Source organism: Xenopus laevis, chromosome 4L (assembly GCF_017654675.1).
Source record: "Xenopus laevis strain J_2021 chromosome 4L, Xenopus_laevis_v10.1, whole genome shotgun sequence".
In the NCBI taxonomy this organism is placed as follows: Eukaryota; Metazoa; Chordata; class Amphibia; order Anura; family Pipidae; genus Xenopus; species Xenopus laevis.
In genome coordinates this window covers 84684395-84710612 of record NC_054377.1, presented here as the reverse complement: position 1 = coordinate 84710612, position 26218 = coordinate 84684395, and the positions used below count along the sequence as shown (strand labels likewise).

Genomic DNA, 26218 nt, shown 5'->3' with positions numbered 1-26218 from the left:
GTGATCTATTGTAGAAGAGTTAATTTTACTTATATCTGTCAGTTTAACAATGTGCCCTTTTGGATACCAGAAACTTATTTTAAGCATTAGTGTACCATCTGTCAGTAGTTTGGTATATAGAACAAGCCCGCCTGCTCCAATGACAAACACCTGTTTATACAAGAAAAGATTTCTAATAGTCTGTTGTTGTGCAGCAAATCTGAATACTCAAACATACTACAACATATACCTAGCATATGTTGCCAAGACTTAATATGTATATTTCACTTGTGTGTGCTTGCAATATATTTTGCTGGTGATGCACACTGTTGAAAAGAGGTCCTCATACATTGATGGAAAACTGCCGACAGTGTATTTACACAAAGGCTATGCACCATGCACATTGCAGCAAAGATAGATAGACTTCCAGCTAACACCAAAGTTCACTAAGGTGGTGCCTACAATTTCAAATTTTACATGATATGAGCTTATGCAGTCATACAGTGGCATATCAGTGGCCAGTAATGTCTGATACATGCTGCTGCATGAAGGTCAACAGACATTCCTCCACGGCTATGTTCATGTGCTAAATCTAATATGCTAATCCGAATTACAGCTATTTCAAGTCCAGGGTGTCTTAAAGAGTAGGCCTTGCTATCTTTAGTCCAAATTTGAATTTATTTTTCCAAATTATTGAATGGAGAAACTTTAATTGTTCATATTGGTCCCTACATCAGTGGAGCTTTCACTTTTATTTCCCTATAACATGCAGATTAACACCACGCTGATGTGGGAGTCGGCCAGTGTATGTCCACCAACTCAGCAGTCAACAGGTCAGAATTCAAGAGACTCCTCTTAAGCAAGGAAACGCCTACTTTTCTTCAAGATCCCAGCTATAACTACAAGCAAATTATATGGATTTTAAATGACCAAGTTCCATTCCAGTGGTAGCAAGTTTGCTTGAACTATTCTGTTCTTTTATCTGTTTTCCAAAACCCACCAAGTCAGTTGTGCTTGAGCAAAGATATAGAATTTCCTAAAAAGCAGTGTAAGTAAATTTTACATGTGAATACAAATGGGCCATCTTCATTTCCTGGAATTATTGGCTATCTTAACAGTGCAACCCATTAAACAGAATTGTTATAACAAGCCTAACAAAACTCAAGGCTTTAAAGTACAAAATGGCATTAACATGCAGTGCCATTCAATCAACCATTCATCACTCTACGGTTTTCTATAAACCAAAGTTACCCTTACCCTGTTTCTATCCATCATGAGTTGCCTGTATGGCCCAAAGGGCTTCCAAACTTCCATTTCAAACTATAAAAGCATATAATTATCATTCTGCAACATGTGGCCTAATAAGCAGCACAATAAGAGAAAATTGTAGTGCCTACTATGTTACTGATTTGCCAGTGAATGATCTACAATGCAAGTCTGTCTAACATGCCAAACAAGTGATAATGCAACCGTCTAATTGATTTCTTGTCAAATGTCACTGACTCAGCAAAAAAAATCCCAACAACATTATTTTGTTCCTTACATGACTATCCATGGTGCTAGCCAAGCTTATATTATTTTATTGTAAATTTAAATAATTTACATTAATGCAAAGCATTCAGGGAAATGTCCAACATAGCCAGCTGTTTTTCCTTTTTCCTATGGGCATGTTGGCATTTTCATACACTTTTGGACATTGCACATTTAAGTTTCTCTTTCAAAATATTCACCATATGAGTGGATGAAGAATGATGGAACACAGGATTTGATGATTGTCTTTTTAATATATATATATATATAAAATGTTTTTTTTTATCACCAGAGCATTGGGGACAGAGCCAGTGCTTTACAGTTACAATAATTAGTCAATACACTTCAATCTGCCAAGAAGCATTGCAGTTGCAGCATTAGATGGAATACTCCTGGGAAATAAACATTTCATCATACACAGGAAGCTTTCAATAACACTACAAACTAGGGTAATTAAAATACCACCACGCACACCACACTGCATTACTTAGCCTTTAGTTTTACTGCACACAGGAAATTTAATGACACAAGGCACTTGTCTGCAGAATAAGCATATTGGGAAAATGAGTGAAGATAACCAATTGAGACATGGAACACTGAATGAACTACAAAGATGCATATGACTAAATACCCTGGAAAGTTGATCCAATCAGTATAATCTGTTTATCATAATCAGCAAGGATGTCATGAAGTTTGGTGTTGATTTTATTAGCAAGATTAGAGCTTTGAGGTGTTATTAAACCTTCCAGGAAGAGGTGCCAAAGCAGCATTTTATGTGGCAGACAATGGAAGTTATACCCTTCTGCAAAGGTATAATTGTTGTAAAGTTTTAGCACAGATCATGTTCAAGGTACTGTTTTATTATTACAGGGAAATTAAAATTATTTGGTTAAAATGGTGTCTGCGGAAGATTGACTTCTTGTAATTTTGACCTTTTTTGATAATGGGTTTCCGGATAACGGATCCCATATCAGTACTCCGCTTTATATTCAGGTCCTCTCCTATTTATCAATTTATGTAATTCACAACCCAGAAATATAAAAAATGAAGACCAATTACAAACAGCTTTCAACTGCCACCATCTACATCATACTAAGGGCAGTGGCTGACAGGGAGATTTGTTCCTCCAGAGGCAACTTTGGGCAACCTTGGGATATTTTGTTTTTACTGCAAGCGATTTCAGTTATTTCAAATGAAAAGGCATTTTTGGGAGATGCGCAGCTCGCCGTCATGCATAAATAATTGCGAGCGACATATTGGCCACTGCCCTAAAAGTTAGTTTAGACCTTTGTTCAACATGAGCAGACAGCTTGTGCTGCAAACACCTTGAATGCTGGAGACTCTCTGATCTGCAACACCACATTGCAACAAACAATGTGGCACACACCAAAAGCTAACCAAAAACATAAAGGAGGGTTAAAGCTTGTTTACTGAGAGCTCACAACCTCAAAATAGCACAGGATTAACCTTTTAAATGCCACAGATCGTAGAATCTACGTTCTGTGGCAAAGGTACTTGAAATGCCACAGAACGTAGATTCTACGTTCTGCAGCATTTCCTGTTTCAGGAGCGGAGGAGCGGCTGTTAGAGCCGCTCGCTCCGTTCCTGCTCGATCCCCTGCCCCTAGGCAACGAGCAGAGCAGGGGATCGAGTGGCCCCTGGGGCGCGATCGCCCAGGGGCCCAAAAACAGCAGCAGGCACGTGTTACTTACGTGTCCTGCTGCTGCAGCCTGCACCGGATCGTCGATCTCCGCCCCCACAGCACACAGACAGGAACCACGAGGCAGATGTCTTCCAGGGGCTCTTCCTGATCGCCTGCAACAGTCTCCAGCGATTTTTTCAGGTTAGTGCAACAATTACACACACAAACACACCAACACACACTTATTACAGTAATACACACTTAGATTCACACTTACACACACTTACACATACATTTTTGGGGATTGGGGGGGTCACTTACACTCACTGCACTTACACACATGTGCACACGCACACACGCGCACATAACATGTAATTTACCATTTGTACACACGCACACGCACATACATGGCATTGTGGCCTTTTTTTTTTTTTTTCTTATCGCATCGTTTCTTTTTTTGGCTGAAAAAAATGTTTTATTGCCATTACGCATAGCGTATTCGCTAACCGTACTGTGCAATACCTTTTGTATGTTATTTCGGTGATTATATTGCAATTTTGGGTATTTTGGTGCATTTTTAGCCATTTTATTGAATTTTTAGCCATTTTATTGCATTTTCAGCTCTGCATATATTGTGTTCACTTTTTTCTAGCCGTATAACCTGTTTGGCCCATCTAAAATATTCAAACTGTGATTCTGACAGCTGATAACACTAGTCTGGAAAAAAAACATTGATTTTTGTGGTTTTATTGGATTTTTTTGCATTTCACCCTTTACTGCCTTATTTTGTTTTGCCTTGTAAATTTTATCTACTATATATCCATTTGGGGGTCTCTGTGCGCCACATAGTTTGGTATATCTATGCATTTTGGGCATCAAAGTGTTCAGTAGACCTCTGGCGTTCATATTTAGGATGTTTTATGCTGATACGTTACAAAATGTGGGGCATATAATGGGGTAAAATTCAAGCTTTCTGACAATTTTCAGAAATTTGATAAAAACCGTTATGTTCAGCATTGCTTTGCAGTTTGGCAGTTTGCAGTAGAAACACTTATTTACCCATATTGGATTCGTCAGAATGTGTACTTTCTGAAAATATATGGTTTTCTGGGGTCTTTGTACTGTTAGGGGGGTCTAATGTCGCATAATACACACACCAGGTGCTTATATTGCAGCAGCCAGCGCGTCAGCTGTGAAAATGTATATACACTATTGTCATTTGGGGGTCTCTGTGCGCCACATAGTTTGGTATATCTATGCATATTGGGCATCAAAGTGTTCAGTAGACCCCTGGCGTTCATATTTAGGATGTTTTATGCTGATAAGTTACGAAATGTGGGGCATATAATGGGGTAAAATTCAAGCTTTGTGACGATTTTCAGAAATTTGATAAAAACGGTTACGTTCAGCATTGATTTGCAGTCTGGCAGTTTGCAGTAGAAACACTTATTTACCCATATTGGATTCGTCAGAATGTGTACTTTCTGAAAATATATGGTTTTCTGGGGTCTCTGTACTTTTAGGGGGGTCTAATGTCGCATAATACACACACCAGGTGCTCATATTGCAGCAGCCAGCGCGTCAGCCGTGAAAATGTATATACACTATTGTCATTTGGGGGTCTCTGTGCGCCACATAGTTTAGTATATCTATGCAAATTGGGCATCAAAGTGTTCAGTAGACCCCTGGCGTTCATATTTAGGATGTTTTATGCTGATACGTTACGAAATGTGTGGCATATAATGGGGTAAAATTCAAGCTTTCTGACAATTTTCAGAAATTTGATAAAAACCGTTATGTTCAGCATTGCTTTGCAGTTTGGCAGTTTGCAGTAGAAACACTTATTTACCCATATTGGATTCGTCAGAATGTGTACTTTCTGAAAATATATGGTTTTCTGGGGTCTTTGTACTGTTAGGGGGGTCTAATGTCGCATAATACACACACCAGGTGCTTATATTGCAGCAGCCAGCGCGTCAGCTGTGAAAATGTATATACACTATTGTCATTTGGGGGTCTCTGTGCGCCACATAGTTTGGTATATCTATGCATATTGGGCATCAAAGTGTTCAGTAGACCCCTGGCGTTCATATTTAGGATGTTTTATGCTGATAAGTTACGAAATGTGGGGCATATAATGGGGTAAAATTCAAGCTTTGTGACGATTTTCAGAAATTTGATAAAAACGGTTACGTTCAGCATTGATTTGCAGTCTGGCAGTTTGCAGTAGAAACACTTATTTACCCATATTGGATTCGTCAGAATGTGTACTTTCTGAAAATATATGGTTTTCTGGGGTCTCTGTACTTTTAGGGGGGTCTAATCTCGCATAATACACACACCAGGTGCTCATATTGCAGCAGCCAGCGCGTCAGCCGTGAAAATGTATATACACTATTGTCATTTGGGGGTCTCTGTGCGCCACATAGTTTAGTATATCTATGCAAATTGGGCATCAAAGTGTTCAGTAGACCCCTGGCGTTCATATTTAGGATGTTTTATGCTGATACGTTACGAAATGTGTGGCATATAATGGGGTAAAATTCAAGCTTTCTGACAATTTTCAGAAATTTGATAAAAACCGTTATGTTCAGCATTGCTTTGCAGTTTGGCAGTTTGCAGTAGAAACACTTATTTACCCATATTGGATTCGTCAGAATGTGTACTTTCTGAAAATATATGGTTTTCTGGGGTCTCTGTACTGTTAGGGGGGTCTAATGTCGCATAATACACACACCAGGTGCTTATATTGCAGCTGCCAGTGCGTCAGCCGTGAAAATGTATATACACTATTGTCATTTGGGGGTCTCTGTGCGCCACATAGTTTGGTATATCTATGCATACTGGGCATCAAAGTGTTCAGTAGACCCCTGGCGTTCATATTTGGGATGTTTTATGCTGATAAGTTACGAAATGTGGGGCATATAATGGGGTAAATTCAAGCTTTGTGACGATTTTCAGAAATTTGATAAAAACCGTTACGTTCAGCATTGCTTTGCAGTTTGGCAGTTTGCAGTAGGAACACATATTTACCCATATTGGATTCGTCAGAATGTGTACTTTCTGAAAATATATGGTTTTCTGGGGTCTCTGTACTGTTAGGGGGGTCTAATGTCGCATATTACACACACCAGGTGCTCATATTGCAGCAGCCAGCGCGCGTCAGCCGTGAAAATGTATATACACTATTGTCATTTGGTGGTCTCTGTGCGCCACATAGTTTGGTATATCTATGCATATTGGGCATCAAAGTGTTTAGTAGACCCCTGGCGTTCATATTTAGGATGTTTTATGCTGATAAGTTACGAAATGTGGGGCATATAATGGGGTAAAATTCAAGCTTTGTGACGATTTTCAGAAATTTGATAAAAACCGTTATGTTCAGCATTGCTTTTCAGTTTGGCAGTTTGCAGTAGAAACACTTATTTACCCATATTAGATTCGTCAGAATCTGTACTTTCTGAAAATATATGGTTTTCTGGGGTCTCTGTACTGTTAGGTGGTCTAATGTCGCATAATACACACACCGAGTGGTTATATTGCAGCAGCCAGCGCGTCAGCCGTGAAAATGTCTATACATATTGTCATTTGGGGGTCTCTGTGCGCCACATAGTTTGGTATATCTATGCATATTGGGCATCAAACTGTTTAGTAGACCCCTATGTTTATATTTAGGATGCTTTATGCTGGTAATGATACATGGACAATACGATGCTGGAAAGTTGAATCTTTGAGGCAATTTCCAGATATTTCACCAAAACCGCCAAATTTGGCAAAGCCTTGCGACTCAGTAGTTTGGAGCAGAAAGGCATGGGTACCCATTTTAGATTCCGTAGAATGTGTACTTTCCAAAAATATATGGGTTTGGGGGGTAAACATATATTTCTGTGTTTTTACCCCGCAAAAATGCAGTCAATGTGTTGATTTTTCATTAGCTGAAGTTACCCACGGGACTGTTTGTATGCGCTAACTTCATTTTGGGGCCTCTAAATGCCAGATACTTTGGTAAACTTATGAACAATGGCCACCAAAATGTTCAGAGGAACCCTGGCAATCATATTTAGGGTGCTTTTTCTTAGTACGTAATGACACATGGGTGATATGGTGCTGGGAAGTTGAAGCTTTGAGGCAATTTTCAGATATTTCACCAAAACCGGCAACTTTGGGAAAGCCTTGCGACTCGGTAGTTTGGAGCAATAAGGCATGGGTACCCATTTTAGATTCTGTAGAATGTGTACTTTCCAAAAATGTATGGGTTTGGGGGGTAAACATATATTCTGTGTTTTTACCCCACAAAAATGCAGTCAATGTGTTGATCTTTCATTAGCTGAAGTTACCCACAGGACTATTTGTATGCGCTAACTTCATTTTGGGGCCTCTAAATGCCAGATACTTTGGTAAACCTATGAACAATGGCCACCAAACTGTTCGGAGGAACCCTGGCAATCATATTTAGGGTGCTTTTTCTTGGTGCATAACGATACATGGGTGATATGGTGCTGGGAAGTTGAAGCTTTGAGGCAATTTTCATATATTTCACCAAAACCGACAAATGTGGGAAAGCCTTGCGACTCAGTAGTTTGGAGCAGAAAGGCATGGGTACCCATTTTAGATTCTGTAGAATGTGTACTTTCCAAAAATGTATGGGTTTGGGGGGTAAACATATATTTCTGTGTTTTTACCCCACAAAAATGCAGTCAATGTGTTGATTTTTCATTAGCTGAAGTTACCCACAGGACTGTTTGTATGCGCTAACTTCATTTTGGGGCCTCTAAATGCCAGATACTTTGGTAAACTTATGAACAATGGCCACCAAAATGTTCAGAGGAACCCTGGCAATCATATTTAGGGTGCTTTTTCTTAGTACGTAATGACACATGGGTGATATGGTGCTGGGAAGTTGAAGCTTTGAGGCAATTTTCAGATATTTCACCAAAACCGACAACTTTGGGAAAGCCTTGCGACTCAGTAGTTTGGAGCAGAAAGGCATGGGTACCCATTTTAGATTCAGTAGAATGTGTACTTTCCAAAAATATATGGGTTTGGGGGGTAAACATATATTTCTGTGTTTTTACCCCACAAAAATGCAGTCAATGTGTTGATTTTTCATTAGATGAAGTTACCCACGGGACTGTTTGTATGCGCTAACTTCATTTTGGGGCCTCTAAATGCCAGATACTTTGGTAAACTTATGAACAATGGCCATCAAAATGTTCAGAGGAACCCTGGCAATCATATTTAGGGTGCTTTTTCTTAGTACGTAATGACACATGGGTGATATGGTGCTGGGAAGTTGAAGCTTTGAGGCAATTTTCAGATATTTCACCAAAACCGACAACTTTGGGAAAGCCTTGCGACTCAGTAGTTTGGAGCAGAAAGGCATGGGTACCCATTTTAGATTCAGTAGAATGTGTACTTTCCAAAAATATATGGGTTTGGGGGGTAAACATATATTTCTGTGTTTTTACCCCACAAAAATGCAGTCAATGTGTTGATTTTTCATTAGATGAAGTTACCCACAGGACTATTTGTATACGCTAACTTCATTTTGAGGCCTCTAAATGCCAGATACTTTGGTAAACCTATGAACAATGGCCACCAAATTGTTTGGAGGAACCCTGGCAATCATATTTAGGGTGCTTTTTCTTGGTGCGTAACGATACATGGGTGATATGGTGCTGGGAAGTTGAAGCTTTGAGGCAATTTTCAGATATTTCACCAAAACCGACAATTTTGGGAAAGCCTTGCGACTCAGTAGTTTGGAGCAGAAAGGCATGGGTACCCATTTTAGATTCGGTAGAATGTGTACTTTCCAAAAATATATGGGTTTTGGGGGGTAAACATATATTTCTGTGTTTTTACCCCACAAAAATGCAGTCAATGTGTTGATCTTTCATTAGCTGAAGTTACCCACGGGACTGTTTGTATGCGCTAACTTCATTTTGGGGCCTCTAAATGCCAGATACTTTGGTAAACTTATGAACAATGACCACCAAAATGTTCAGAGGAACCCTGGCAATCATATTTAGGGTGCTTTTTCTTAGTACGTAATGATACATGGGCGATATGGTGCTGGGAAGTTGAAGGTTTGAGGCAATTTTCAGATATTTCACCAAAACCGACAATTTTGGGAAAGCCTTGCGACTCAGTAGTTTGGAGCAGAAAGACATGGGTACCCATTTTAGATTCAGTAGAATGTGTACTTTCCAAAAATATATGGGTTTGGGGGGTAAACATATATTTCTGTGTTTTTACCCCACAAAAAATGCAGTCAATGTGTTGATTTCTCAGTAGCTGAAGTAAAGTCCTGATCAATTTGGATGTGCTAACTTCATATTGGTGTCTCTAAATGCCAGATACTTTGGTAAACCTATGCATAATGGGTATCAAACTGTTCAGTGGACCCCTGGCAATCATATTTCAGGTGCTTTTTCTTGGTACCTAATATAGTTTGGGATATGCGGAGCAGCAAAATAAAACCTTTGAAATGATTTTCAGAATTTTGAATTTTTTTTTGAAAAACCGCTATTTTCAGACAAGCTTTTATGTTTGGTAGTTGGGAGTAGAGAGACATAGTTACCCATTTTGTAATCGGCAGAATGTGTACTTTTCAAAAATGTATGGTTTTCTGGGGTAAACCTACGGTTTCAGGATTTTTTGCCTTGGAATCTAAAGCATGCCGTTTTCTGCCTTAGTGCTTTCAAAATTCGGTAATATACTGCCGGGAGTTTTTGCTGTACAGAAATCCTAAATCTCCCTAAAACTATACATATCTGGTATTGGCACGTTCGAGAGACATAAGGCTTTCCAAATCAGTTGGATTATCATCCCTAAAATGAAATATTTTTCTGGTATAAATTGATATACGATGAAAAATGGTAATTTTTCATTTTTTTTTGGTATTTAGCACTATAAATTTTTTTGCACAGGTGGAAATACATGAAAACTCCGGCAGATTTAGAAAGCTCAGTTTCTACCGAAAAAAACAATGTATAGTTTTCCTAGGTAAACTATAGGTTTCCCCTCAGAAAATGCCCCTAAAGTGAGAGAGCACAAAATGTTTCAAAAACGGCTGGCATTTCGCGTAACCAAAATGTGAAATTCTGCTGGCACTTAAAGGGTTAAATAGAGAAAGTTTGCTCCATGTAAACAAGCCTCAAATAGAAGGTTTTATCTGTGGACTGGTAATTTTATTAGCTACATTCATTCTACAGTTGCTCATAAGAACTAAGAAGCTGCAGAAAGAAAGTACTTTTCATTTCACCATGTTCAGTGCAAAAAAAAAAAAAAAACCAAAACAAAACACACAATGTTTTTTTTCTTATTTAAGACGACGGGCAAAAAGAATGTTTAGCACATGTCCTCTTCATTAAACTCATGTTGAACTAAGGGGTATACTATTCCTAGTAACTAATTTGTTTATGTGCATTACTATTTGCACTACCGCTCCTTAACCTTTATAACATATATTTTAATTATAACATGCTTATGTGCTTTGTGCACATATGATTTCCTGCAGTCTGACATCTGACACAGTGCATGCTTTGTCACATAAATTAAAAATGCTCACTTTTTTTTGTGCTCCGCACAAAATTCCTGAAACATGTTTAAGTGACATATCCAAAACTTGTATTCCTTTGTGTGTGCCTTCAGCATAAATAAACATAGAACTGTACTGCCTATTTACCTCCCAACATGCTCCCTATAGCTGAGAAAGGAACTCATTTTTGTCTCTGAGCTGGAAAAGAAAAGGATCTGTGCATAGAGGGGTAAGGAAGGTAAGGAATGGGAAATAGTACCTGGGCCTAATTTATGTCCAACGGAGTCAAAGGCGTGTAGAACTGAATCTGCAACACAAGAGGACAAGTTCAATCCCTTTTCTTTTCAGCTTGTCACTATGTGTGAGAAGGGTGTGCTTTGTTGTTCTTTCACCCCAAAAAAGCACAAAATATATATGAATACCTAAAGTCCATTGCAACATAATGAAACCATTAATTTAGCATTAAATATTGGAGCTCTAAATAAAATAATAAATCAACACCGTAATGCATGCACTGCCATAGCCTAGCCTAGCCTTCAAAAATTAAAGCAATGAGAACAATTATAAAGTGGAGTATATTAACCATATAAGTAATAGATAAATAAGTAAGTAAAACATGAGAATAACGTTCCTTAACTATTTTCTTCTGACACATGGAGGTAAATGCCTCTGAACTCTAAAATTTAAGTATGTATTATTTGAAAGTACAAAGTAAAAAGGAGGAAATAATTTTTCCCCTCTGGGGCATATTGGAGGCTTCAGATGGTATTTTGCCATCCTCTGGGTCAACTATCAGTAAGGCAGGTTCTATATAGACGTAAAAGTTTAACTTGATGGACGTGTGTCGTTTTTCAACCTAACTTACTATGTTACTATGTTAACTAAATCCTTGTTCTAGTAAAGGGAGCTTTCATCTTGCATTCTACTGATGAAGTAATAAAGGAATCCTTTATACACTGGTGGGGGTGAAGCTGTGGGAAACAATGGCTTTTACAGACTGCCACTAAAAGGATAGGAAGTTATAATGCTTTCTGTGTCACTGGTCATAAAATATAAGAACTATTGCTTGACTGAATGCCAACAGTCCGTTCAGTATGTGTTTCTGGAAGCATGGAAGAATATAATTCTACAATAGTTTGATACATCTATCATAACAGTATTAGCTGTTGAATAAAACACAACACTCACTACTTTGAAATCCTTTAAAAAATTAAATCTAGCAAATACAACTCTATATAATTTAAAGAACTAAATGTCTTAAGGATTTTCATGTGAGGATTGGCCAATGCATAAACAAATGCAATTACACTAGAGACCTCCTTATATATATTTCAAAAGGCTATTCTTATAGACTCAGTCAAGGAAGCAAGTTATAAAACATTTTGTATTTCAAAGCAGAGTAAAACAAAGGACCTACAGTGTCTGGCATGGTTATTTCAATAGTTCTTGGTTGCATCCACAGATGAGATATATTTATCCAGGCTGTGTGGACCAAGAGCTCCTCTCACTATGAGCTAATTTGTTTGTGCAACAATATCCTCTAAATACAACTGAACGGCATTAGTCCATTACTATTCCCCGAATAGATCCAAAAGTAAATTTAGCAGGTACCGTGCAATGAGATCTAAAGTATGGGCAATGCTTTCACATTGTTTACTGATTTGGGTTTTTCTTTTTTTTCTTGCTTTTGTTCTAGTACATTGACTTCTGCTGCTGTATTCCAAGAGTAGAATGGACTTTATTGCTACAACCCCCTATGCTGCTGTATCTCATAATGTCGTTATGAATGGAATATGTGCTTTGCAAATATGATTCTGTATTACTTTCATAAAAGACCAAATGAAAAGAATCCAGTCAAGCATTTCATAATTTTTAGGACTATTATTCACTATAGGATTACTAAACACTATGGTTGTACAACCATCTTGGCATGTGTGGCACTTCAGCATGTCAGTTTTAATAGATCAACTGGATTGTAGTTGAACTGAAAGGACTGAAAACATCTGCTGATGCTCCATATAAGTGGGAAAATGGTGCATTAGCAGCTCTTTTTCACTTCTGCTCATATACACTCTCATCACAAAATAAACAGATTAGTAGCCGACTATTTACTGGGCAAAATAGACAGATACTATATGAGCATAGCCATCTTTCTTTTGTTCTGTGAATTCGGGCTAAAAGCCTGAACAATGAACAATCCGAACAGCAGCAAGTGAAGAGGAGCTTTGAACTTAGCAAAGAAGAGGCTACAGACACTAAACATTTGTGTTTTTGCTACAAGCAAAATCTGGGGGCGTTAGCAGAAGAATGTTTCAGTTAGACTGCCCCAGTGGAGCTTACAACCTACAGTCCTTACAGAATTCGGGAACTAATTAACCTGCCTATTTGTTTTTGAAGTGTAGGCGTAAACTGGAGTATCTAGTGGAAACCGGAAACTTGCAGATAGGGCCCTTTTTAACCGTTAAAGCTGCAAGAGTGCCATATTGTGTATACAACATCCCCCTAGGGCAGTGATCCTCAACCAGTAGCTCATGAGCAACATGTTGCTCTCCAAACCCTTGGATGTTGCTCCCAGTGGCCTCAAAACAAGTGTTTATTTTGAATTTCAGGCTTGGAGGCAAGTTTTGGTTGCATAGAAACCAGGTGCACTGTCAAACAGAGTCTCAATGAAGGTTAACATCCACATAGGAGCTACCAAATGGGCAATCACAACACTTATTTGGCACCCCAGGAACATTTTTCATGCTTGTGTTGCTCAGTGTCGGACTGGGATGCCAGGGGCCAACCAGAAAACCTTAGACCGTGGGCCCACTTTCCAAACTATTATTCCTCCTGTACTCACTTAACCTCTTTATTCTCCAAGTCTTTTATATCTACTTACTATACTCTATTGTTCCATTATTAAGCTTCTTTTTTCCTATAAAGAAATACGGAAAGACCATGATATATGCCAAATGGTTAGAAGCAAGAGGGCCCACTGACACCTGGGCCCACTGGGAGTTTTCCTGGAATCCTGGTGGGCCAGTTCCGACACTGGTATTGCCAACTCCTTTTTCATCTGAATATTGCTCACGGCTTCAAAAGGTTAGAGATCCCTGCTCTAGGGCTAGGGCACACAGATTTTAGGCTACACTTCTCTCAGGATGCGTATTATTTGTAGGCTGAGAGAAGTGGATCCACCCTGTGCCTTTCCTCCATTCATCTGAGCTGCTTACACTTGTGTTTATTCACATACAGAGGAGCAGAGATCTAATTCAAATCAAGATAGGGCTCAGAACGAATCCACTTCTCTTAGCCTGCAAAAATTATGCAGGCTAAGAGCAGCAGAGCCTATTTCCGTATGCTTACGGCCTTAGGTCTTTAAATGCAAAAAGGGTTTTCAAATCAAAATCTAAATTTATGGGTCTCACTCATCATTAGCAGCCAAGGAAAGAAGGAATATAAACTAAAAGCATACCACAATTTAGCTGCAATCAAAATAGTTCTGGAAAAAAAAAAGGTTCTTCATATGGGAACATTTGAGGATGTTTTTGGAGAGAACATGGGAAAAAGTTTTTTATTCCTTAAAAGTATGTACACAGGGATAACATGCCCAGAGGTTCTCATGACAGTCTTGTGTTTTCAACAGTAATACTGATAATAACTTATAACTTTATGTGCTTCTGTGAATAACATTTTTACTTATAAGGAAATGTTTGAAGTACAATGCCAGATAATTTCAACATAGGATTTCCTAGTGATTACACACATTACATACAATAAAAAATGGATTTTGTAAATGTTAAGACCAATTATTAAACTCTCTATTGGGTTCACACAACAGGAAAAGAATGTAATTAATAACAAAGTAAAAAATATTGGGTAATACACATTTAGAGATTTGATAATATACATGTAGAGATCAGATATGGCATATTCTGGAATAAATTTTAGTACTCTTTTACTTCTCCAATAAAAAAAATTATGACATTTTCCTTTAGTATAGGCCCCAACCAAACATAAATCACAAAATTTGCTCTTCGCGATAAGCATTTAAGTCACATCAAAGCGTCCATAATTTTAAATAACACTGGGCTAAATATAATTAACATCCATTTCTCCTTTATTAGCATCACTAATATGTCCTAATGAATTATAGGTTTATATCATTTAAAGATATTGTCACCTTATCAGACATGAGATTTTCTGTTAGCAGGCCTCTCTTCGTAGTTCAAAATTAGATTTGACCCCCTTAAATAATAGCAAGATTACACTTACATGAAAAAAACAAAACATGTTTTAATAGTCAGCCTTCAACATAAAGGGAAATAAATCCAAACCAGCAATTAAGTTCAACCTTAAATCCCACCCATGTCTATGTCTATTTAAATAACACTACTTATGCAGCACTGTACTGCAAAACAATAAATAAATAGAACAAACATTACAATAATAGATACAAATAAATACAATGCAAAGTTGCACTAAAGATTCCATACAGCTTACAGTTTACTGCTTTGATCCCACTCAGAAGACATAGCCCAAAAAACCAATGACTTAAGGTGGCCATACATGGGCAGGTTAAAGTTGCCAATGTTGGTCCTTTAGAAATTATTCGGTAGTTTATCTGACCGTGTATGGGGGCTTCCGAGGGGAACCCCTGATCGATATCAGGCCAAAAATCGGGCCAATATCAATCGGGTAGGTTTGATTTTTCCTGCGATCGAGGACCGCATCAGATAGTTGATGCGTTCCACGACCCGTCGGCACCCATTCTCTTTAATGTAATCTGATCGTTCGGCCCTAGGGAGGAGAGCCAGCTCCTCTGGTCAGGACTCAGCTTTGTATCTACAGCTAAAGGAAAAAAGGACACACGTTTGAAGACTGCCAAGTTTACATTTTGGACAGGGAGGAGGATGGGTTCAAAAGAGGGGTCAAAGAAGCCATATATGTGGGGAAAAAAAAATAGCATTGAACATACGTGACATCTATTGTCTGCCACATATGCTGTTTTAACATCTCTACCTGGATGGTTTAATAAAACCTCATAGCTCCAATCATGCTAATACCATCAACACTAGTTTTTTCTTTGGTTCACAAACGGTTTAATTTGTGTGAATAGTTAATTAAGGTTAGTTCACACAAAAACTACTCTAAAAAGCTTTAGTATTGGGAACTCATGATAGAGTTCGCCTACAGCCCTATGCTTACAAAAGCACATGCATACATACATACGAAGAGAAGAAAATGCCTACACACATTCCAAAGAAACTGAAATATTCAGAGGCAACCAAACTGCAGAACAATAAAAAACTTGAAACAGAAAGGTGGCAATCAAAAGAAAAATTTGTGATCTTTACTTAAAATATATGTTGACAGACTAAGTACATTTCCCAAAAAATATATACACATCACACCTACACAGACATCACACCTACACAGAAGTACATTGGAAGAGCCTTGACTTTTGTAGTAAAGGTATGGTTCAATTAGTCTTTAATCAACAAAACGTAAACTGTATAACATTGCAACATTACTTTTTCATTTAATTGTAGCTCTTATCATTATTGATATACTGATCACTTGCGTATTTGCCCCCAGAAATCATTTATTAGTTTCTGCAATTATTTATATTTGTCCTTTATAAGCCACTGGCTATTCCCAGGATTTTCTAGCTTTTCTTTTAAATATATTTCTCACAAAATAACTTGGGCTGTTGCCTGGTCTACTGGAAGCACAACAAACAAAATAATTAAATCAAATATCTATTTTCCGATAAGGCGAATTTTAGTTATGAAGCAGCTTTCCATTACAGAGCCTTTGTCGCCTAAAGTTCTCTTGTTTACAAGGATTTCAACTAAATCGTTTTCAAAGCATGCATGAAAACAAACCCTGGAAGAATAAATACTATATTAATGTGGTTGCTATTTTTGGCAACATAACTCAATAAACTTAAATTGCTGCAAAAACTTCTCCCAGTCAGGTCAAAGCATTGAGTGCTTGCTCTCAAATTCCTGGAAACTTAATTTTGCCAGATCACTTGAACCCTGTGTGAGTTCTGAGCCCATAAGTATATGGACATCTGCCTGTCCAACATCTCATTCTCAAACCAAGGGTATTAATATAAAGATGGTGTCTCTTTTCTGCTACAGTTGATTCATATTTGGAATGGCTTTCCAGAATAACATTGGTGGAATTTGCTTCAATTAAGACACAAAAGCATTAGTGCCTTTGGGAACTGATGTTGGGGGATCAGGTCTAATTCTCCAGTGCTTCCGGAGTCTGGACCTAAGAACTGGGTGCATGCCATCATGGATGGAGTCTCCGGACGTTCAGCCATATAATCCAATAATGTATTTGGATAACAGGTACAGGTATGGGATTCGTAATCCGAAAAAAACGTTAAACACAAAGCTCCGAATTACGGAGAGGTTGTCTCCCATAGACTCCATTTTATCCAAATAATCCAAATTTTTACAAATTATTCCCTTTTTCTCTGTAATAATAAAACAGTACCTTGTACTTGATCCAAACTAAGATATAGCTAATCTTTAATGGAAGCAGAACAAGCCAATTGGGTTTATTTAATGTTCACAAGATTTTCTAGTAGACTTAAGGCATGAAGATCCAAATTAAGGAAAGATCCCTTACCCAGAAAAACAGGCATTCTGGATAACAGGTCCCATACCTGTATTAGTTTTACATAAGAATATCAACAATCAAGAGTGAACAGCAAAATAATTGGCGCTATCATTTTTACAGGGTTAGGCTGTGATACAAAAAAAGCAGTACATATAAGCTATACCACAGGCATGGTAAGACATAACAGATAAAGTTGGCACATTGCTTGCCTCACAGACAAAGGGCACTGACCATTTGAAAATATGGATATTAAATGTTGCTTAGATAAAGCAAAACATACAGTGTAAATCTAGATAAATTTGGACAGGTAAAGAGTTGGTATACAAGCAAAATAAGGCAAATTATCATTGCAATAAAATGAAGCGAGATATTTCCTTAGGAATTGAAATACAAATTATATTGAAAGAAAATGTATGGCAATTGTCAGCTGCCCAAAAACAAAACAGCAGAAACTTGCACCTAAAGATTACTACTATTCAAACACAAACACAACCTAAAAAGCTACATGCACACCACAGACAAGATCAAATAAAATACGAGGTCCTTCAAAGAATAGGCATGTACAGTATGTGTATGGGCAAACAACTCAGACACACATGCACTGTACAATTTATCACAGGTGCAAAGCAGTACTGTATGGACTACTGACCCCTGACAAGACTTTAAAATGCCTATTTTAACAGGGTTAAAAAATACATTTAGAAAAGGTTGGAGACATTTTTGCAAGATAGCAGGTTGCTAGACTAGCTTTAACTTATTAAACGCCTTTCCCAGAAACTTAGGCACAGTATTAAGAGAAAGCACAATTTTTATCATATACAACTATGAGGCCACTTGGACCTCCTCGCAGCCCAATACTTCAACATGGATGAATAGCAGAGACAATGCAAGCATAACTAACTCCTAATCATCAACGTTATAACCTTGGATGAACTTGGATACATAAAATTAAAGATTCTGCCAGTTCTCACACTTACTTTCCATATACAGCAGGCTACAGTTTATATAGAACATACTTTGAAGTGAGATGCCATAAGTCTGGCATAGGAAAGCTATTATATACTGTAATGTATAGAACTGTGGAAAGCAAGAGCCCATGGGAAAAGAATATGCTTTAAGATTTTCAAAAAAGAACAAACTTCAGAAAAATGGAAGGAGTTATTTGAGGTGAAAAATAAAAGGAACTAGCATTTTAATTGGATTAATAATGAGGCAGGATGAGCAACAGAATACCCCAGAAATTGTTTTTATATATTTGCAAAGAATGACATATAAACAACACTTAGGGGCCCATTTACTTAGCTCGAGTGAAGGAATAGAAGAAAAAATACTTCAAATTTCGAATGGTCGAATTTGGCTACTTCGACCATCGAATAGGCTACTTTGACCTTCGACTCCGACTTCGAATCGAACGATTCAAACTAAAAATCATTAGACTATTCGACCATTTGATAGTCTAAGTACTGTCTCTTTAAAAAATAATTCGGCCCCCTACTTCGCCACCTAAAACCTACTGAGGCCAATGTTAGTCTATGGGGAAGGTCCCCATAGGCTTCCTAACAAATTTCTGATCGAATGAAAATCCTTCGATCGAACGATTATTCCTTTGATCGTTCGATTGTAGGAAATGCGCTAAATCCTTCGACTTCGATATTCGAAGGATTTACATTCGGCAGTCAAATATGTATTATCTTACTAATTTTCTCCTTCAATAAACTGGAAAGTAAGGTCCAAATGAATTAAACTTAAAAGTTATGTGGAAACTTTATTGATACAACCAAATATTTGTAGATAACACGTTGTCTAATTCTGGGCAGTGTCATTCTGTGACTACTAAAGCAAATAAAGTTCTGTCTTGCATAAAAAAGGGCATTAACTCAAGGGATGAAAACATAATTATGCCTCTTTATAGGTCCCTGGTAAGGCCTCATCTGGAGTATGCAGTTCAGTTTTGGACTCCAGTCCTTAAGAGGGATATAAATGAGCTGGAGAGAGTGCAGAGACGTGCAACTAAATTGGTTAGAGGGACGGAAGACTTAAATTATGAGGGTAGACTGTCAAGGTTGGGGTTGTTTTCTCTGGAAAAAAGGCGCTTGCGAGGGGACATGATTACACTTTACAAGTATATTAGAGGACATTATAGACAAATGGCAGGGGACCTTTTTACCCATAAAGTGGATCACCGTACCAGAGGCCACCCCTTTAGACTAGAAGAAAAGAACTTTCATTTGAAGCAACGTAGAGGGTTCTTCACAGTCAGGACAGTGAGGTTGTGGAATGCACTGCCGGGTGATGTTGTGATGGCTGATTCAGTTAATGCCTTTAAGAATGGCTTGGATGATTTTTTGGACAGACATAATATCAAAGGCTATTGTGATACTAAACTCTATAGTTAGTATAGGTATGGGTATATAGAATTTTAATTAAAAGTAGGGAGGGGTGTGTGTATGGATGCTGGGTTTTCATTTGGAGGGGTTGAACTTGATGGACTGTCTTTTTTCAACCCAATTTAACTATGTAACTAACTATGTAACTATGTAAATACGGCTATTTCTAATGATCTTATAGAAGGCATACCCTTTCTCCTTGCATGCTTTTTTTGAAGCAATTTGAGAGATCCTTTCATTAGAGGGTGATGAAGGCAGTTTTCTTTATTGACAATGCACTAATACCCAACATGTTTATACCCTGAAATTTATAAAGAAATGGAATATAGAATTGCCTTTAACTGGCCATAGACAAGCAGATATATGCTTATGTCCCACGAATGATCGATCATTCATGCAATATCTCGATCTACCACTAAACATTCAGATTAAATAAAGTAGTAAAAAGAACAAAGACAATATTTTGGTCATTAATTGACAGACAAAAGTTATGTCCGACAAATAGAAGTGACGGTCACCTGATGATATAGTCAGGGAATACATGCAGAGTTATCGTTAGCCGACAGAAATCTTCTAACCTGTTCGATCACCAGGGTACCAACAATGTTGGAACAATCTACACATGTTTCGAAAGTCATACGAACCTTTGTTTCGTACGACTTTATCTTTGCGTCTTTGGCTAGCTTTAGACTATCAAGATTGGCAAAAAATCTTTTCAAGTACTATGTAAAACTCTATTAATGTGCTAGCTCAGGAAACATCATATAAGGTAGATTGTATCTGGTACCAAGCTGTAAAGATAAACAAATGTATGCATTTTCTAAAGCACATGTGCCTTAATTGCACATTTTTTTACTGCCACTAAGCAAATAACTGCATAGGCCTGGCTTACCCCTCATTTATCTTTTCTGGAGGTTAAGGCAAGAATAGATAGTTCTAACTAGATGGTGTCGTTTCTGAAGAAACCACAAGATGTTGGCTTTGAAACGCAAGAGGTGTTGGGGCCAGTCGCCCCTGGTGCATAGAGAGTACACAAAGTTGGTAGAATCTGGTTTAAAACTGTGAAAATTGAAGCAGTTCAAATTATACCATTAAAATCAATCAAAAATCCTGATTGGCTGTTTTTGGCTCCACCCACTTTTAAAATGTGAATCCCAGTCCCCCTGTGACCGACTGTGCCAAGTTTGATGTCCCTGCCATTAACTGTGAAAGAATGGCAGCAACTTATATATTGACATTGATTAGCAATAGGTAACATTTGATTGGCTGTTTTAAACTCCACCCAGTTTTCCAAATTTTCACCCCAGTCATCCAGTCATGGTCTGTACCAAGTTTGGGGCCTCTGGCTTTAAAACTGTGAGAATGGCAGTATTTGAAACTTTTACCCCTAAAACTGTAGGAGGAGTAGCGTTTAGAAAATGGGGGGCGCTAATAATAATAATAAGAAGAAGAATAAGAACGAGCTGAACTAGTAGAACAGTATGTTGGCTTTTTCAAAGCCAACATAATTATGGAAAAAGTCTCTAAATAGAGTTCTAATTATGGAAAAACAAACTAGTATACTTCTTGATAAGCAAATTTACAAAGCTTTGGAACCCATGGATTCCGTATCCTCATCCATGTAGATTTGGATTGTTCCGCTTGAAAGGTTTAAGATTGGGTTGACCCTTATAATTATTCTTTACAATATATAACTCTCTGCTGCAGCTTTTTCCTATCTTTCCCTGTATTTCTTACCCTTTTTTCTGTACCCCCTTTTTGCGTGGCTTTTGTATTTTAATAGCCCCACCGATATTAGAGTATGTAAAGCACATTTGGAACAATTGTTAAAAATGTAACATGCAGACTTTTTTTTCTATGGATGTCACGGTGGATGTCTAACTTTGGAAGTTCGAAATTTTGAAAACTTTCAATAAAAATCATTGAAACATAAATAAGGTATGTGGAGCTCTGGACCATGTATACACTTTATTTCCTAGCTCCTTTCCTAAGCTTTCAATTACTTACTCCACAAAGTTTGTAATTGCTTAACTGATCCAGTGAATTTATTTTTTCTATTAACCAACCATGCTAAAAACTGTTCCAAATGGAACAAGTTTCTACGCATAGTATGGGCTAGCAAGCAAACTGTGTGTTGAGTAGGCTTAGCAATTATTATGATTCTACGTCCTGTAACTCAATTCCCTCATCTAAACAGAGAAAGTTGACATAAGAAATTGTCAGTGAAATTACACCACAGGGTTTTTGAAAAGCAGACCTGACCTTGTGCAAAGTTCATAGATGGCAACATATAACATTACAGGCTTGGTACAAAAGCAACAAACAATAATTCCATAGTTGAGGTTAGAGACATTCTCCTTGCAGGGGGCTTCATATGAATGTAGACAGGTGTCCACTTGCCAGTCTGTGAAACTCATATTACAAAGACTATTTGAAACACCACAAGTCAAAATATGCAAAAGGAAATCAGAGAAGGGGATACTGTTGCTTTACTCAAAGCCATGCTTATAAGATGACAACTAAATGTTTTTATGCATAGGTTATCTTCCATATATTTTCTGTAAAATAGTCAAAGACAAAACAAGTTAAAACTTTATACATATTAGAGATTAGTGACCTTCCACACAGGTTCTTTAAGATATTATGTACTAAGATATTTTTAGAATGCCTTAGATGTAGAAAGGTGCAATAGAAAGATTGCGACTTAAAGGTTAAGTTTCCCTTTGGCTGACAGCACTAACTACTACACATAGATGAAGATGTGCAACAGGAGGAAACTGTTAAACTATACATAACCCCTTGCTACAAGCTCCATAAATTCTCACTCTTCACAAGTCTAGGAGAAAATTCAGCTTTCTGTGCACCTCCCTCAGGCAGCATTTAGTGCCATAGGGTTACTTTTCAACTGATCACTTCCCCAAACCAGTAATTAAAAAAGAAGTTGCTCAGATGTACTGCAAATCACTGCATAGTTTTGCAGTTCTTTAAATCTTTAAAGAAATCCAATTATATGTATGCTGTTTTCCTCATTGCCCACAATAGTACAAAGATGACTTTTGTTTTCAATTCTCACACTGCTGGTTCAACAGAAGTCACTTAAAGGAAAATGAAAGTTCCGATCGATGGGGAAAGCAAAGGTTAGGGCACTCCCCAAGGGGCACTTGAACAGTGAACAAACCCCTTCCTTTCTCCTTCTTTCTTCTGAAAGGCAGCTTTTTTTTTTGTTAAAGTCCAGCTTTTAACTCTACTGTACATGCCCGAAGAAAGAAGGCTAGTACTTCTGCAGTATTCTGCTAACAGGAACATTAGCCGGGGGTATCAGGGAAGTCATTACAATCATTGGGGGGCAGCTACCATTGTTCTCCTTTCGTTCTCCTTAAAGACCTGTAAATAACTATTCAATATCAATAAATCTAGAAACATTTCAAATATTTAATTTGGGATGAAATCCCCTTAATTTTTTTGTTGTTGCATGCATGCATTGCATAGTGGCAGAATGCAGACTATAAACAGAAGAGAAAACTCTGCTCAAATCCACAGAAATAATAATACGTGTTAATGTTTAGTTTTAGTGTTAGCTAAAACTAAAGTTAGAAAAAAATGGGCTCCTTTGGCAGTGAAGAGCATAAATAGATTTCTACTCACACCCCTGGGATTTTACATCTCATAGTGGCCAACTATAGAACAGACAGCACTCGACTTTTTTTTTTTTACCTTAAAGAGACCACAACACAGAGAGGTCAAGCGTTGTCTGTACCTTAGGAGTCATCATCATATATCTTGTACGGATTAGATCTAACAAGGTCAGAACCATCTGTCTGCATGTTGGTTTTATGGCTATGGATTGCTTACCAATTGCTAACAGTATGAGAATTAAGAATACCTATTTGTATATTATATTACAACAGAGCTTTACTTTGAATGCATTGTCTACCAAGAAAAAATAAAAAATGTTCAGACCTAGCTGACACAGTAGTCACGAAAACATGTGCTTATAGGAGTATGTCAGAGATATGGTATGATCAGTCATAAAAATGTTTCTTGAACCATACATTGTACAATGAACTCACTTTCAAACAAGGGAAATTATAGATAATTGTTCATTTACAAGGCCTGGAGTTTTATGCATTCCTAGCATTCTCAATGGGATTTCCTTTCTCTTGACCTAGTGTGTGCACTGTAAAAGGATGCAGTAGTTATCTGATTCCAAGGCAAGTTAAGACTGCATTATTTTCCCAGAAGCTGTTATGACGTGTCAACTGTACGTGTTGAGGCACTCGAGTTTCTTTAGAAAGCATTTACTCGTAAATAAAACGTTAAAATCACTGAGACTGAAAAACAAGGTAATTTCTGAACATAGTATTCTCATAGTTCTCATTTATTATGTAATGTATACTTCTGCACATTTATCAACTCTATGCAAAACAACTTGCAAGTAGATGGGGAAGATGCCCCCTCTCACTAGGGGTAATGACATCCTACCAGCTGCCCCTCATTGGCTGCTAAATGGGTATAGGAACAGAGTCTCAGAGCTACGTACAGAAGACTGTTGATACAACATTTAAGTGTAACAGCAAGACTCATCCAGATGCATTCACAACACTCATGGCTCTAGAATTATTACATAAGGACTTACTATCACCACTTTTATGTATCATCACTCCTGGGATGTTGGACAGTTAGAGGCTAAACATCCAAGCTGTGCAGGAAAAGCAGTTACTTCTGTCACAACAGGAAAAAAATACAATTCCTTCCTATGCTTTTCAAGAGAGTAAAAGGGAAATAATTAGTTTCCACTGTGACATGTTTAATCATGAATTACTGACAAAAAAAAAATGAATGCAGCTGCCATGAAACCTATATTAGATTTCAATTTCTTTAAACTTGGATTTTTCACACTGTTATTCTGAATTCTTTCTGCATTGCAAATCCATCAGATGTCAGTTAAATGCAACTATTTCTAGACAGCCACACCAATTAGTGAAAGGAAGACTGACTGTAACACCGGCAGTGCGCCAGCGCATAAACGCTGGAGCGCGTCAACTTAGGCGCCGGCGCATAAACACCGGTGCATGCCAAAATGGACGCTCCCACCAAAACACTTAGGAGCTATTACATCTAATTTGGGCGCCTGGCTTCCTATTGGTCCCTGATCTGTCTGTCTTCCTCAGCCTGCTCCTGATTGGTTCCTGTCCCCTTAAATACCTTCCTCTTCCTTCTCACATTGCCAAAGCTGGCTTCTGTTTCCACAGTTCCTGCTCAAGTCCCGTTTGCCTGCTTTCCTGTTTATTCGACCCTTGGCCTGTTAATTCGACCTTGTACCTTCGTTGCCCGGACCGACCACTGCTTGAACTTGACGACGCTTTTGCCTTATCCCTTGGTACTTCGCTTCTCTGCTTCCTGAAACCGACCATTGCCTGTAATTGACTACGCCTTTGCCTGATCCCTGGATACTTCGCTTTTGGCTAACACGCTTGGCTCCTTTGCTGACTCCGCCGCAGAAAGTCCGGGGCCCCAAAAGGGCGTCGGTGAAGACCGGAGCCGTAGAGGAGTTCCAGTTGCCATCTGTCCGCCTAGGACCAGCTGTCCTCCTCCGGGATCCCAGGTAACAGATCGTTACAGTTAGCTTGGGCCATTTAAAATGGATCCCTCCCAAGCCGCTGGTCGACCTTCCTCTCTGGAGACTGTTTTGGAGGCTCTCATGAAGCGTCTTGAGGATTCTGAGACCCAGCAGTTGCATCTCGCTCAGAGTATTCAACATCTGTCCAGTCGCCTAGATGTCCTGCAGGCCTCCCAGACCCCATTGCCTCCTGTTTCTGTGGCACCGCCTGCTCCTGTTCTGGTCTCAGCTCATTTACCCAGTGGGGAGAGTTTTTGCTGGAGACCCAAGATTTCTGCACCCCTTCGTTACTCCGGGACCCCGAGACCTGTCGAGGTTTTTTGAATCAGTACAAGATCCACTTCGAGCTTTCACAGTTTCCTAATGAGAAGACCAAAGTGGCCTATGTCTTGACTTTGCTTTATGGAAAGGCCCTGCCCTGGGCTTCCCCTCTCTGGGAACGGGACGATCCTCTGGTTCACAACTCCACGGCCTTCCTATCCACTTTCCGTGAGATTTTTGATGCTCCTGGCAGGAAGGAGAATGCCTCGACTCGTCTCTTAAAGATCTCCATGGGGTCACTCTCCGCAGCCGAGTACGCCATCGATTTCCGTACCATTGCCACGGAGGTTTCCTGGAATAACGAGGCCCTTGTGGCAGCTTTTTGGAACGGTCTCAATGAGTCCCTAAAAGACGAGTTGGCTGCCCGAGATCTGCCTCCGCAGTTTGAAGACCTGGTCTCTTTGGTCATCCGAATTGATGTTCGACTGAAGGAGAGGCTTTCGGCCAAATCATGTGCTCACAGACTGCTCCTCGACTCCAACATTCCTTCTCCAGCTAATTCTCTTCCTGTGCCGGAGGAACCCATGCAGCTGGGGGCTACTAGACTTACCCCCGAGGAGAGGTCTCATCGTCGTACG

General features: G+C 38.6%; 1 protein-coding gene across 6 annotated transcripts in view; it reads right to left on the bottom strand.

Annotated features, from left to right (window-relative positions):
- The window catches only part of st3gal-iii (st3Gal-III protein), a 145745-nt gene that overhangs the window by 81886 nt on the left and 37641 nt on the right, over positions 1-26218 (bottom strand). For 3 of the 6 annotated variants that reach the window (XM_018256382.2, XM_041589110.1, XM_018256381.2), the window contains exon 3: positions 10951-10998. The exons of the other annotated variants lie outside the window; for them this stretch is intronic. In XM_018256382.2, the coding sequence (XP_018111871.1) occupies positions 10951-10998 (48 nt within the window). The remainder of the gene's footprint in view (positions 1-10950; positions 10999-26218) is intronic. 6 annotated transcript variants of the gene reach the window in all.